Genomic DNA, 12,001 nt, shown 5'->3' on the forward strand with positions numbered 1-12,001 from the left:
CATCTGCTGAGATCTCGTCCGGCCTTTCAGGCCCTGCACAAACAGAACCCCCCAGCCCACTCCCAACTGTGTTCCCTCCCTCCTCTGAGCACTCCCAGGAGCCAATCCCAGGGTGAGTGTGCACCTGGAACACAGCTGTCTCAGCTGTTTTCTAGTCCCACAGGGTGCAGAGCATGGCTCTGGGAAAGATAATGGTGGGAAAGGCAGGTGTGGCGTCTGTCCTGGGAGTGCAGACAGCCCTGGGAGGCTCTGAGAATTAGCCACAGTTCCCTCTGGGGAACATCTGGGTGCTACCTCGCCGGTCGCCTGTCCATGCGTGTTCAGGCAATGCAGACCATCACCATACGGGCTTGCGCTGAAGCTTCCACAGCCCAAAGAGAATCAGCTCTTTGCCATTGCAACTCCCACCCTTGCAGGGCTGCAGGCCTTTAGGACGCCCCCAAAGCCATCCATTCACCTGTTTAGCCTAACCCCTGTCCCTGCCCACCTCAACACCTTCCTAGCTGCTCCCGGGGCAATAGCATAAGGTCTCCAGATGTCACAGGGGCTGTAGGGAAGGAGGGCCTGGCCAATCTGCCCGGCAGCCAGCTCCAGCTGGGATGGAAGAGCATCTGGATTGCCTTCCCCACTCTCCTCCCTGCTTGCCCTCTGACAGAGGCAGGGGAGCAGGAAGAAGAGGAAAAGGGAAATTCTCAGGTAAAACGTCCTATCTCTGGTCTCTGTGGGTCCACAAACCCCAGCGCTGCAGGCCTGCTGTCAATCAGAGCTAATTTTTTCCCTATTCACCAGCACAAAGTGGCCCTGACTAGCCACAGCAGGCCCTGGTGGAGGACTGGAGCAGGGGCCTGGGTTAGCTGCAGGACTGAGTGAGCTGAGATCCCTGGGGAGAATCAGGGGCTGCAGGGGTGGGTTACCTGGGGAATCTGGGCCTTGGTTATTTACCAACTGGGATAAAAGCATTTTTAATATTTATTTTAAATCTTTGAACAGCTAATATGGCTGCATCCATGTAGCCTAGTCCTGCCAGCCCTGTCCCAACCACAGTGCCCACACAATCATATCAAATCCAATTTAAAACCACATATTTTATTGATGTTCTTCATCAACAAATACAGGGCCATGTGCACAAGCGCTATTCAAGTCCCACACCTGGCAACCTCCCCACAGTCACCCCCACTGACCCGTGTTTCAGGAGTTGACCCCCCTGAGGGTCTCTTTTTGCCCTCTCCTGGGATGCCAGGACCCGTGCTGCTGAGCCCCCAGGAGGTGCACAGGGAAGAGCTGGCTTCCAAGACGGAGCTCCAGGGTGAATGAAATAAGTGATGAAAGAATGAATAAAGGCAGAAGGGAGCCAGGGTGGATTTTCCAGCCTCCCACCATCCCCGCCCCCTGCACCTCCTACATATGGCCAGAACTGGGAACGAAGATGGCCCTGGTGACTTCTCCTTCAATGAAGCCTGGACTCCCCATTAGTCTGCCCTGCCACACCCCTTCCCTCAAAGTGGCCTGCCCTGATGACCACCAAAGATAGCAGAGTGACCATTTGTCAAAGGGTGGGAGTCAGTGTGCAGGGGGCAAGGAGTCCCTGACGGTAGGGATCTCATCGTCCTGTCCACCCCTGTATCACCAGAGCCTGACACTCGGCACATAGTTGGTGCTTGATAAATCCATATTGGATAAATGTATGACTGAAACAATGAATAAAGGCAGAGGGGGGAAGCACGAGCTGTCAACATTAGGACATAGCCCTCTAGGGGGCATGAAGGCGGGACCTTGGTCAAGTCCTCTGAGCTCTGCTCAAGAATTCAGTGTTGTACAGCAGGGTTGTGTCCCTGTGGCCACCCACTGGACACTGAAGGGTATGGACTTCGGTCTTCTGCCTGGATGGATGTCAGGTTGGCCTTGGGACCCAGTCAGGAGGGGGCACTTGGGTTGCACCCACTCCCTCATGTGTCCCAGGGGTCTGGTTCTCTGGGTCCCAGAATGTGTAGCCGTGCCCCCATCCAGGGCCACTCAGCTGAGCAGGGAAGGTCTGGCAACTGCACTGACATATTCTGGTCATCCTCATCCCCCAGTCTTCACTCCCCCAGGCTCCTCCCTCAGAGTTGGACATGACCTTCAGGCTTTTCTCTCCCCATCACGTACCTGACCCTGACACCCTTCTGGGTCTCCCTATCCTCCATGGCCAGCCCTCTAAACTAGAAACATCCTGGTAGTCCTCACCACAGTAGCTATATTGGGCCTCAAAAGTTTGCATCATGATTTTTCAGCCCTCTCCTCTGCCCACCTCCCCTCCATGAAAGCCAATATCTCACAGACACCTCTGCAGCTGTGGCCTCTGGGCCCAGCAGTCACAAAGAGACTCTCCGAGTGGGAAGGGATTTCTTGTGAAAAAAAATTCCTTGCACAGCATGTCTGACAGAAGCCTTCCTGGACCTCGCTAACCCTAACCCCGACCTCCAATGGTGGAGCTACTGCTTGCCCAGGTATCCATTCCAACACTGGCCATTCCAACATTGAAGCTTTAGCTGCTAGAATGTCCTTTATCCAGGACATAAATGAATGCATTGGCCCCTCCCTCCCCAAGCATTCTTCCTCTAGGTTCATAAGAGCACCTCTCTCTCTCTCTCTCTCTCTCTCTCTCTCTCTCACACACACACACACACACACACACACACACACACACACACCACCCTTCTATTCAGGGATACAGGGCTGCACAGTTACATGCCTTCTTCATTCATTGGGTGACTCCTCTTTCCCTCTTCTTTCTCTCCCAACATCTGGCCAAACCCCAGGGGCTGGAGGAGTGCCGGGTTGCTGTCTCCAGAGAAAGAGCTTTGAGCCTTGGGAGTGGGCACCAAGCCACTGAGCTCTTTGTCCCCACCCACAACCCCACAGAGGGGGTGACACATGCCCACCCCTCCCAACTTCCCTGGCAGTTGGCAGAAGGGACTTGGCTGCCTCTGGCCCATGGTAATTTTAGATATTTGCCAGCTTCCAGGTCTTGGGGAGCCCCACACCAGCAGCAAGAGTCACTCTCCACCCCCAAGATGAGGGGGAGTCTCCCACAGACAGAGTGAAGGCAGGAGAGGTGGTAGAGAGTGGGTGCACCAGATACAGAGGGGAAGGAGGGCCCCGAGGAGGGTGAACAGAAGCAGAGACATCTGGTGAGAAGCCCAGCAGTGCCCGGTGGCCGTTCTTCCTGCCATGGCCCACCAGCTAGCGCTGCTCTCTAGGGGTTGAAGATCAGGGACGGGTGCAAGGACCTTACCAGTCGGAGGTTGCGGTGGATCATGGGTAGAGACAGATGCCATGGTCTTATGTTCAGAGGGAGAGAAATGATGGAGTGTCTGTCTGCTATTTGTCCTGCTGCTTAGAGCTCTCGCTTCCGACATTGAACATGGGGACCAGCAGGCCCAGCAGCCACCTCTTTCCGAAGACTTCCTGCAAGTTCTTGCGCCAAGGTCGGGCCCTCACTGCCACCCCCTTCCGAGCCTGGTGGCGGGTCTGCCCCCGGAGGATCAATAGCAGCTGGTGGCAGCAGAAGCCGGCGCAGGCCAGGCCGATGGCAAACCAGAGGTAGAGCATGAGGATGACGAACATTTCAGAACCGAGGACAGCTCCTGCGGGGGAGGGGAGACGACAGAGCCGCTTTACACCCAGGCCACGTACGGGAAAAGCGATCGGGCAGGCGCTTTCTGTGCAGAGGGAGGGAGGAGATTAATGAGATTGCAACTACATTTTGTAGCTCTCGCCGCGCTGCAGCGAACGACAGGAAGGATGAACTAGTTGCCCCAACTTTTCCTTATGTTGATGGCTCCTGGGGGGAGGGGAGAAAACTGGGGATCTGGGGGGAGAACAGCTTGATAAGCTCAGAATGAGAACCCCCAGCTTCCCTGGGCAGTCCAGATGCTCTTACCGCCCCACCCCTCTTTTTCCTTTGAGGGGTAAGCTGAGGGCCCTTTAGAACGGATGCCCCCAGCTGTCTAGACTGCTCTGTTCCCCTTCAGGGCTGGGAACATTGTCCTGAAAGACTCGGGCAAGTGACAGCATGATGGAAAACAGGACCTCGTCATCAAAGGGGACAAGTCATGAGCTCAACCCCAAAGGCAGGGAGCAGAGCGCGGACTTGGGAGAATAATGCAGTCATTAATATCAGCAAGAGGACAGTGTGGTCATCTGAACACTCTGCTAAAGCTGTCCAATCCGTCAGAGCTTGCTAAACCTGGAAGAGGTCCCCAAGGTCATCAGTTTGACCTCCCCTCAGGCCCTCTAAACCAAGCACTTTCTATTACTGCTTGTAAATATCCACTTAGTAAGAGATCCCAGTCTTCCCAAGGGTTCTGGGTGGGTGGTCCACACTGGGCTTGGATCTCCCATCTTGTGGACTCTCACAAGTTTTTGAACCTGTGTTGCGGTTTGTTCCTCTGCAAAATGGGCATGATAGTAATGATTCCCAGGGATGCAGGATTCAAGGAAATGGTGTATGAAGGGGTCAGCCTTCTGGTTGACATGCAGCCCAGAATGTAAGGTCATTTCACAGAGGAGATGACTTACATCCAAAAAGGGTTCGAGTTTAATTCCTAAGGCCACCAAGCCTTCTCCACCTTTCCAGGACTTGGAATCCTTCCTAGGCTGCAACTTTGGCAGTTATAGTAAAGACACCTACCTGGCAGTCAGGATGGTGGGTCCAGTACAGAACTCAAAAGCCTTCCTTAGCCCTTTGCTCCCTGGAAGACAACCTTTTTGCCACCTTCTCCAGGGAGATTTTGGGTAGCAGCTCCAGGGAACACCTGTTCTACCCCTGTACCTCTCCCTCGTCTCTCCCCTGCCCTTCTACCAGCTCCCTTGTACAGGTTCACATCTTCCAAGGCCTCTCCAGGCTCTGATTTCCAGACTCCAGAGAATTGAGCTTTTGGTCCTTATCAGGTCTGAACAGTGTTGAACGTGGCAGCCAGGAAGAATGTGGGTCTGATTTGGGTTTGTTCATTAGCAGCCTTTTCTCCCCTCATCCCTTCGAACTTTGATTGCTTTTTTTTTTTCTTTACAAAGTTGGAGACAAATTGGTCCAGCTGCCCAGGGGACAGGAGGCTTGCTCCAGCTGGCATTTAGAGCAGCCCCTCCACTGACATGGTGGCATCAGTGGGGCAGAGCTCACATGGAGCCATGCCATCCCCTGACCCACTTCTCCCTTGTCAGCACAGATGAGCTTGGACAGCCACGTGCAGGAGGGAGCACCCTGGGGCCCTGACACCCTTTGGGCTTGAGGGATGCCGATGGGCAAAGGTGGCCCTCAACTGGGATGTGAGAACATCAGAGCTGTCAAGCTCCGGCCTGCCTTGCATCTCAGCCCCAGGAACGAGCTTGGGCGGGTGGAAGCTGTTTTTCACAGGCTTTTTTTTCTGGCACTGAAGCAAGGCATGAGGGAGAAACCTTGCCGCCTTCTCCTGGCCCCATGCAGCAGCTACAAAAGGCTATTCTGGGGACCTGCTTCCTTTCAAAGTGTTTGAAGGTCTCTAGCGTGACTGCTTCAGCTCCTCTCAACTATTTAATAATAGTTCCATTTCTTTTAGAAAATCATAGAGTGTTCCTAAAGGGCCTAAAAGGTCCCATTTTCTGATCTCTCCTTTCCCTGACTCCCACCAGCCATCTTCACAAACCATCACCCAATGTCTTCTTGAATGCATTGGGGATAAGATGACGCCACCCTCCCAAAGGGGTTTCTTCATCGCGAAACAACAAAAGAGAAGCAGCCCCAGAGAGGCAGTGTGGTCTAGCGGAAAAGGTACAAGCTTTGGAGGCAACGGCTTGGAGTCCAAAGCTGTGTGGTTTTGAAGCAACTTCACCTGGCTGAGTGTTTCCTTCCTAAGCCTTAAAAATGACTTGATAATACCTCCCTCACAGACTGTCACGATGGGATGAAATGAGATGTGCCTGGTGGATGACACATAATAGGTGCTCAACAAACATAAGTTCTCTTTCCTCCTTTTGGACTTTCTGGTGGCCCCTATCCACTGACATACTCATCCAAATGCCACAATGCATGCTGGAGAGTGTCCTCCTCATTTTCCAGATGAGAATGAGGTTCAGAGGGGGTGATGCAACTTGTACTGGTACCACAAAGTCAAAAGAAACTTAGAACTTAACTAGCTAGTCCCCTCTCTCTTTGACATTAGCTGAAGATTAGCAGCCAACTTCAGTTCAGAAGACCCCTTCCACCTTTAGTTCTCAGGGCCCCCACGCACAGCATCCTGTGCTTTGATGGCAAATCCAACTCAGGGCTGGGGACAGCTCAACTCCTGTTAACCAAGGTGTGCCTTCTGACACTCCTGCCCTCCTCTCCTGAGCAGATGAGAGGGGGGTGGCTCTGGGAACTGGGGTAGAAAGGATGAGAAGAAGGAGATGGAACAGGGCAGTGTATGTGGAGGGGGGGGAGGAGAGATATAAGGTCAGCAAAGGAGGAAGACGAGACGGAGAGAAGGACACGAGAATCTTAGCCTCCTTTCCTAGTGAGTGAATGGTGAGGAGGTGAAGGATAGTGGGACTCAGCAGCCGGATCAGGGACCTGGGACCCAAGGTGGACACTAACTGGCTCTGTCCTCCCAACAGATTAAAGCAAGAAGCCCTTCTTGCTTTCTCTCCTATCTCCTAAACCTAGCACATATGGACAGGCCTCAAGCCCAGATTTATCTCAAATCAAACCATTTCAAGATCCTCCTTCTGGAATCACCCATTTTTATGGTTGGTGAAACTACTTGGAAAAGGATGTGTAATCAGGTTCTTTGGCTTTCCTCATCTCCCCACCTGTCTGTGCTCACACTCCACCCCCCAACCCGCCCACCTACCCTCCCCCATCCTGGTTATTTCGGTCCTGGCAGCCTCCTTTGGCAGCACAGAAATCCAGAAGGCCCAAAACTCTGAGTTTTGGGCCCAGCTCAGTCACCAGTCCTCCAGGCATTCCCCTGGCTGGGTCCTCTCTGTTTTCACTGCCAATGTCTCAGTAGTGCCATGCCTGGGAAGATGTGAGCTGCGGCCACAGAAGTCACTGAAATGATCATTTCCCCCAGCCAGAATGGATCAGAATTTTCTTTCTTTCTTTCTTTCTTTTTTTTTTTTTGGTACCAGAGATTGAACTCAGAGGCACTTGACCACTGAGCTACATCCCCAGCCCTATTTAGTATTTTATCTAGAGACAGGGTCTCACTGAGTTGCCTAGCACCTTGCCTCAGTGTTGCTGAGGCTGGCTTTGAACTCACGATCCTCCTGTCTCAGCCTCCTGAGCTGCTAGGATTACAGGCATGCACCACCAAACCTGGCTAATGATATGGCCATCAGATTTGTTGTTGTTGCTGCTGGGGACTGAAGCCAGGGCCTTGTGCATGCAAGGCAAACACTCTACCAACTGAGCTATATCCCCAGGCTCCAGAGTGAACAGAATTTTAAAGAATGTCCAACCTAGGCCAATCCAGGTACTTCAAGATAATCTTAAGATCTTAGTAGAAGTAGTGCCTTATCACTCCCTGTTCCTGGAAGGTCAGTGTTTGGGAACATGTTCTATTTCCTGTGCTGCTGAGGGAGCCCTGGGCCAGAGATGTCTAGTTAGTTGTAGTGGTAAGACACTGGGCAGGCCACTTAGTCCCACCTAAGTCTTAGTTTTTACATCTGAGAAATGGAGTTAACACCATACTCACATGCACAAACACATGCGTGTGCACGCTACCAATTATGGGAACCAAATTGGGCAGAGTCACACACCAGGGTGGCAGGGAGTGGATGGAAATACAGTAGGGGCAAATTTCAAGTCTGCATAAAGTAATAAGAACTGCCACCAGGAGCTGAGTGCCCCAGGGCCTGGCTCCAGGGAGCATTACTTGAGGCATGCCATCCAAACTACAGTCTTTGCCAGGATGCCCAGTGGGGCACGAGGGTGAGGACCCACATACCTGGTTCCTCAGATTCTACACCAGTCCCAAGCTCTGTAGTGTGGCTATGGAACCATTAAACATGGCTGCATCTCCAACCAGGGTGGCCCTCCTCTGAGCCACCCACAGGCTGCAGCACAGTCTGGTGGGGCCCACAGAGTAGGCAGGAGGATAGGGCTTAGCTGGTGTCAAGTTCAACCTTATTGTGGTTGGTTGGTAGCACCTCTGGAGGGCAAAGTCCCTGAGCAGGACTGGGGTCAGACAGAGAAAGATGATGAGTGTGTCTGGCACAGAGCAGGTGTACTGCCTGGATGTGACATTCCTGAGCAAGTGGATGGTGTGATAGTGAGGAAGGCAGATAACAGCATGCCCAGTTAATTTGAATTTCAGATAGACCCCAGGACATTTTCTTACTTCTGTCTCGTGCAAAATTGGGGCATAATGATACTAAAAAGTCATTTATCTGAAAAGTTAATTTAGCTGGAAATCCTGTGTTCTTTGATTTGCTAAGTCTGGCACCCCCTGGAGTTGGGGTGAGGAGTCTTATTTGCTGAACTTGCCTGCCAAGGCCCACTCACCGGAGAAGAATTGGCTGATGGAAGTGGGCAGGAGCGTGAGGAAGGCCAGGGGATGGGCGAAAGAGATGGACAGGACAGCAGAGATGTAAGCCACTCCGGCCACCATGGAATAGAGGCAGGCAAGGGAGGTGTAGAGGCAGAACAGGACGAAGTTGCGCATGTTCCTGCTGCCGATGCAGTTGCCGGTGAAGAAACAGTGGTGGTCGTGCCGCAGCGTGACTCGGGCGCACACCCGGCAGAAGTGGGTGCTGGGAGGGGGGCACAGAGCCCTCTTGGACGAGGTACCCTGACAGGCGTCCAGGTCGTCCGGGGAGTTCTGGATGACCAGGACATAATTGCCCAGGGCGTTGGCAGAGAGAAATAGGAAAAGCGCCCCGTGGAGCAGGGCAGGCGAGAAGAGAGGGGCAGCCGCGGGGTCCTCGCGCATGCTGGGCAGGAAGAGGAAGAGTTGCAGCACGAAGGTCACCAAGGAGATGCACAGAAAATAGGCTGGGGCCACGACGTTGAGCAGCCTCAGGGCCAGCATCCTCGATTACATTCCTACGGAGCGCGGGATGAGAGAGAGACTGACTTACTGCGGTGGCCAGGGGGCGCCCTTGCGCGCTCCTAGCGTCTCCCGTCGGAAGGGCTGCATGCAAATCTACTCCCCCAACCCCAGTCCCGGGGGGTCATCCTTCCCCATTTCTCTAACCCGGGACCAAGCAAGCCAGAGATCACGAGACCACAGCGGGCTCCTGGGGCCAGGCCCTACCTCGGGGAGGCTGCTCCCTCGAATTTTGAGCGACCTTAGGGCTCTGTCGCCACGAGGTCAGGCACAGAAGGGAAGGGCTTTTTCGTACTCTGTAGGGGCCGTGCGGAGGAGAGGGCTAGGGCTGCGCGCCGCAGGGCAGTGGAAACAGCCCAGGTTTGGGATTTTTGGTTCAGGCCTCCCCAGGAGAAGACAGAGAGGATTTGAGGCCGGGGGACAGAGGGAACCGTTTGACCTACAGGAAGTCCTCCTTCACTTCCCCTTCTTCCGCCCCCCCCCCCGCCCCATCCTCACCTTGGGCAATACCCAGGGATCTCATTGGTTACCCAAGGCTCTTAGGAGGTATGTTTGTGTATGTGTGGGCCCGTGGCTGGGGGTGCGAGTGACGGTACGTGTGATCTGTGTGCGCCTGGGTGTCTGTGTTTGTGTGTCTGTGTGTACACACACTCAATCACTGCTTCCTGGCTTTTTATTTAAAAATCGATTCAAACAATCAATACATTCACACGCGCACAGGCAGGCGCTGGGTGGGTTGGGGGCGCAGCGGGAATACTTCTGCTTGTGAGTCCTTCCTGCCCAGCCCATCTCTCGCACTCTGGCTATTTGTTTGCAAAAAAGCGTTTTCCTTTGAGGCGACGAAATTAAAATCCCCCCTTCGCGCCCGCCTCTCGCCCTTCTGGCGGGAGACACCCAAACAATCCCCACGGCGCCGAAACCCTTTCGATGCCAAGCCCTCCCTGAGCGGACGAGTAGATTCTCGTGTCCCTTTCCTGGGATGGACACCCCTCCACCCTGCCGAGCGCAGCTCCCACCACATGCCTGCCCCACCCCAGGCCCCGGACCCCCAGAGCCCGGGTTCCTGCTCAACTTGGGAAGGCACCGGGAAATAGCATTCTGCGCGCTGGAGAGAACTTTTCCGGGGGCTAAGGAATTGGACAGGAGGAGGCTCGAGAAAAGTTCTGGGAAGGCGGCTGCACCCAGGATGGATGGATGCCACGGGGCCTCGGTCCAGGCAGTCCCATCTGGATGGAGGGGACGGGTCACCTTGGAATCCTCTTTGCAGGTGATGGCGTCCCCCCTCCCCCGGGACCCGCGGTTGTGGTGGGCAAGCGCAGGCCTCTCCGCAGCTGGGTGCAGCGCCGGGCGCGCCTGAGCCTGGTCGCTGGGGCGCGGTACCGCCCCCAGCCGTGCGCCTCCGGAGGCTGCGGCGGCGCTGCCCACCCCGGAGAGCCCTGGGTCCGGGGCTCCAGCGAAGCAAGTGTCTTCCCCGCGCCAGTCGCCAGGGGGGCGCGGGAGCAGCCTCCAGATGTGCCGCGGCGCTGAGAACGCAAGGACAGGGGCTGGGGAGTGAGGGGCGCTCCGCAGGCGGCCGCAGCGCGGGAGAAGGGGCGGCCCAGGGCGCCCCAGCTGCCTGGGGCGCAGGGAGCTGTCGGCTCAGCCCTGGCGCCCGCCTCGCCCGCCACGGAGGGTGGCACAGCGGAGCCCTGCCGAGGCAGGCAGCGCGGGAGGCTGCCGGCTTGTCGGCCACTGCCTTCCGGACGCCGGGGAAGCCGCCCCCCGCGCCACCGTCGCCACCGCCTCCGCCGCACCGCCGCAGAGGGGTGGGGAAATGAACTCACCGAGCTCTGGTCGCCGACAAGAGGAGCCCAGACGCCGGCTCGTGCCCGCCCAGAGGCTGCAAAGTTGTGGGCTCGGCCCTGCTGGCCCTCAGCCTTCTCACGCTTCGCTTCGGGGACTGGGCAGGTAGCGGGGCTGTGGGGAGGAGGGAGCGGGCAGCTGCCGTCCTCCCACTTGGGCGCCAGCGAGTGGGGGCCAGGAGGCGGCGGGGATGGCAGCTGGGCCCCCCCGCCCCGCCCCCTCCCTCCTCTCCTGGGGGCGGTGCTCTGGCCACCGTCTCAGCATCGTGGACTTGCCCCCCCTTCCTCCCCTCTTCTTGGTTCCCCTGGAGCGGGTTGGGGCGCCCTGCCTGACTTCAGCCGTGGTTGCAACTGGGAGATAGGAATTCATCCCTGATGTGGATGCTCCAGCCATCACCCAGTCCTTCTCTCCTTCCTTCTTCCAGGCTATGACCAGTAATCCTTCTCTCAGCTTGGGCTGAAGGGAACTTGGGGTGTTGATAGGCAGCTTACCAGGGCAACACCCAAGAAGTCAGTGTCATCTCCTCAGGAGGGCTGTGTACCAAGAGATTGCAAGGGGACCCCCTGGCCTGTCCGCCTGGGTTTGAATATCCACCATTCACCGCTGTGTGCTCCTAGATTCCAGGATCCTCATCTGGAGAATGGAGATGTGAGGATTAAACGGCAATAGATGTGAAAGCCCCTAAACAGAGCCTGTCTAGGGGAAGCACTGTGTCTTGGACCACAGTCATGGATAGTACTTCTCTGGATTTCCTGTGTACCAGGCACATAAGCTTTTAGCATAAGAGCCCTTCATCCGTCCTCTCAGTATGATTGGAGCAGCTGCATGAGCCCCATTCTGGGATGAGAAGGTTGGGATTCAGGAGCTAAGTCACTGCTCAAGGTCACACAGTAGGTGAGTGAACAGATTCTGGATTTGAACCCAGTTTTAGCACTAGTGCTGCTGCTCTCAGCCTCAACACAATCCAGCATCACCTTGGGACCCAGCAGCAGCTTTGATTTGGGGAACAACAAGGGGGTTTATCCCACACAGAGCTCGAACCTGGAGCTGCTGCTTGGAGCCCCAGCCCCAACTCCCTGCTCTTTACCACCTTCCCCTTCTGGGACTCCAGT

General features: G+C 55.5%; 1 protein-coding gene across 3 annotated transcripts; it reads right to left on the reverse strand.

The window, feature by feature from the left end:
- Nucleotides 1-1,070: 1,070 nt before the first annotated feature.
- Zdhhc22 (zDHHC palmitoyltransferase 22) lies at nt 1,071-11,113 on the reverse strand. 3 transcript variants are annotated; one of them, XM_040274663.2, is made up of 3 exons: nt 10,871-11,113; nt 8,504-9,043; nt 1,071-3,701 (listed from the first exon to the last, which is right to left on the reverse strand). In XM_040274663.2, the coding sequence occupies exons 2-3, from the start codon at nt 9,027-9,029 to the stop codon at nt 3,361-3,363; spliced, it is 867 nt and encodes a 288-aa protein (XP_040130597.1). In that variant the 5' UTR covers nt 9,030-9,043; nt 10,871-11,113; the 3' UTR covers nt 1,071-3,360. The 3 variants fall into 3 exon arrangements, with proteins under 3 accessions (XP_040130597.1, XP_005321324.1, XP_040130598.1); XM_005321267.4 differs by having other exon boundaries at nt 1,071-3,626; nt 10,871-11,107; XM_040274664.2 differs by lacking the exon at nt 10,871-11,113 and adding an exon at nt 9,255-9,479.
- Between the last annotated feature and the right edge of the window lie 888 nt (nt 11,114-12,001).

This window comes from Ictidomys tridecemlineatus, chromosome 5, assembly GCF_052094955.1.
Source record: "Ictidomys tridecemlineatus isolate mIctTri1 chromosome 5, mIctTri1.hap1, whole genome shotgun sequence".
NCBI lineage: Eukaryota > Metazoa > Chordata > Mammalia > Rodentia > Sciuridae > Ictidomys > Ictidomys tridecemlineatus.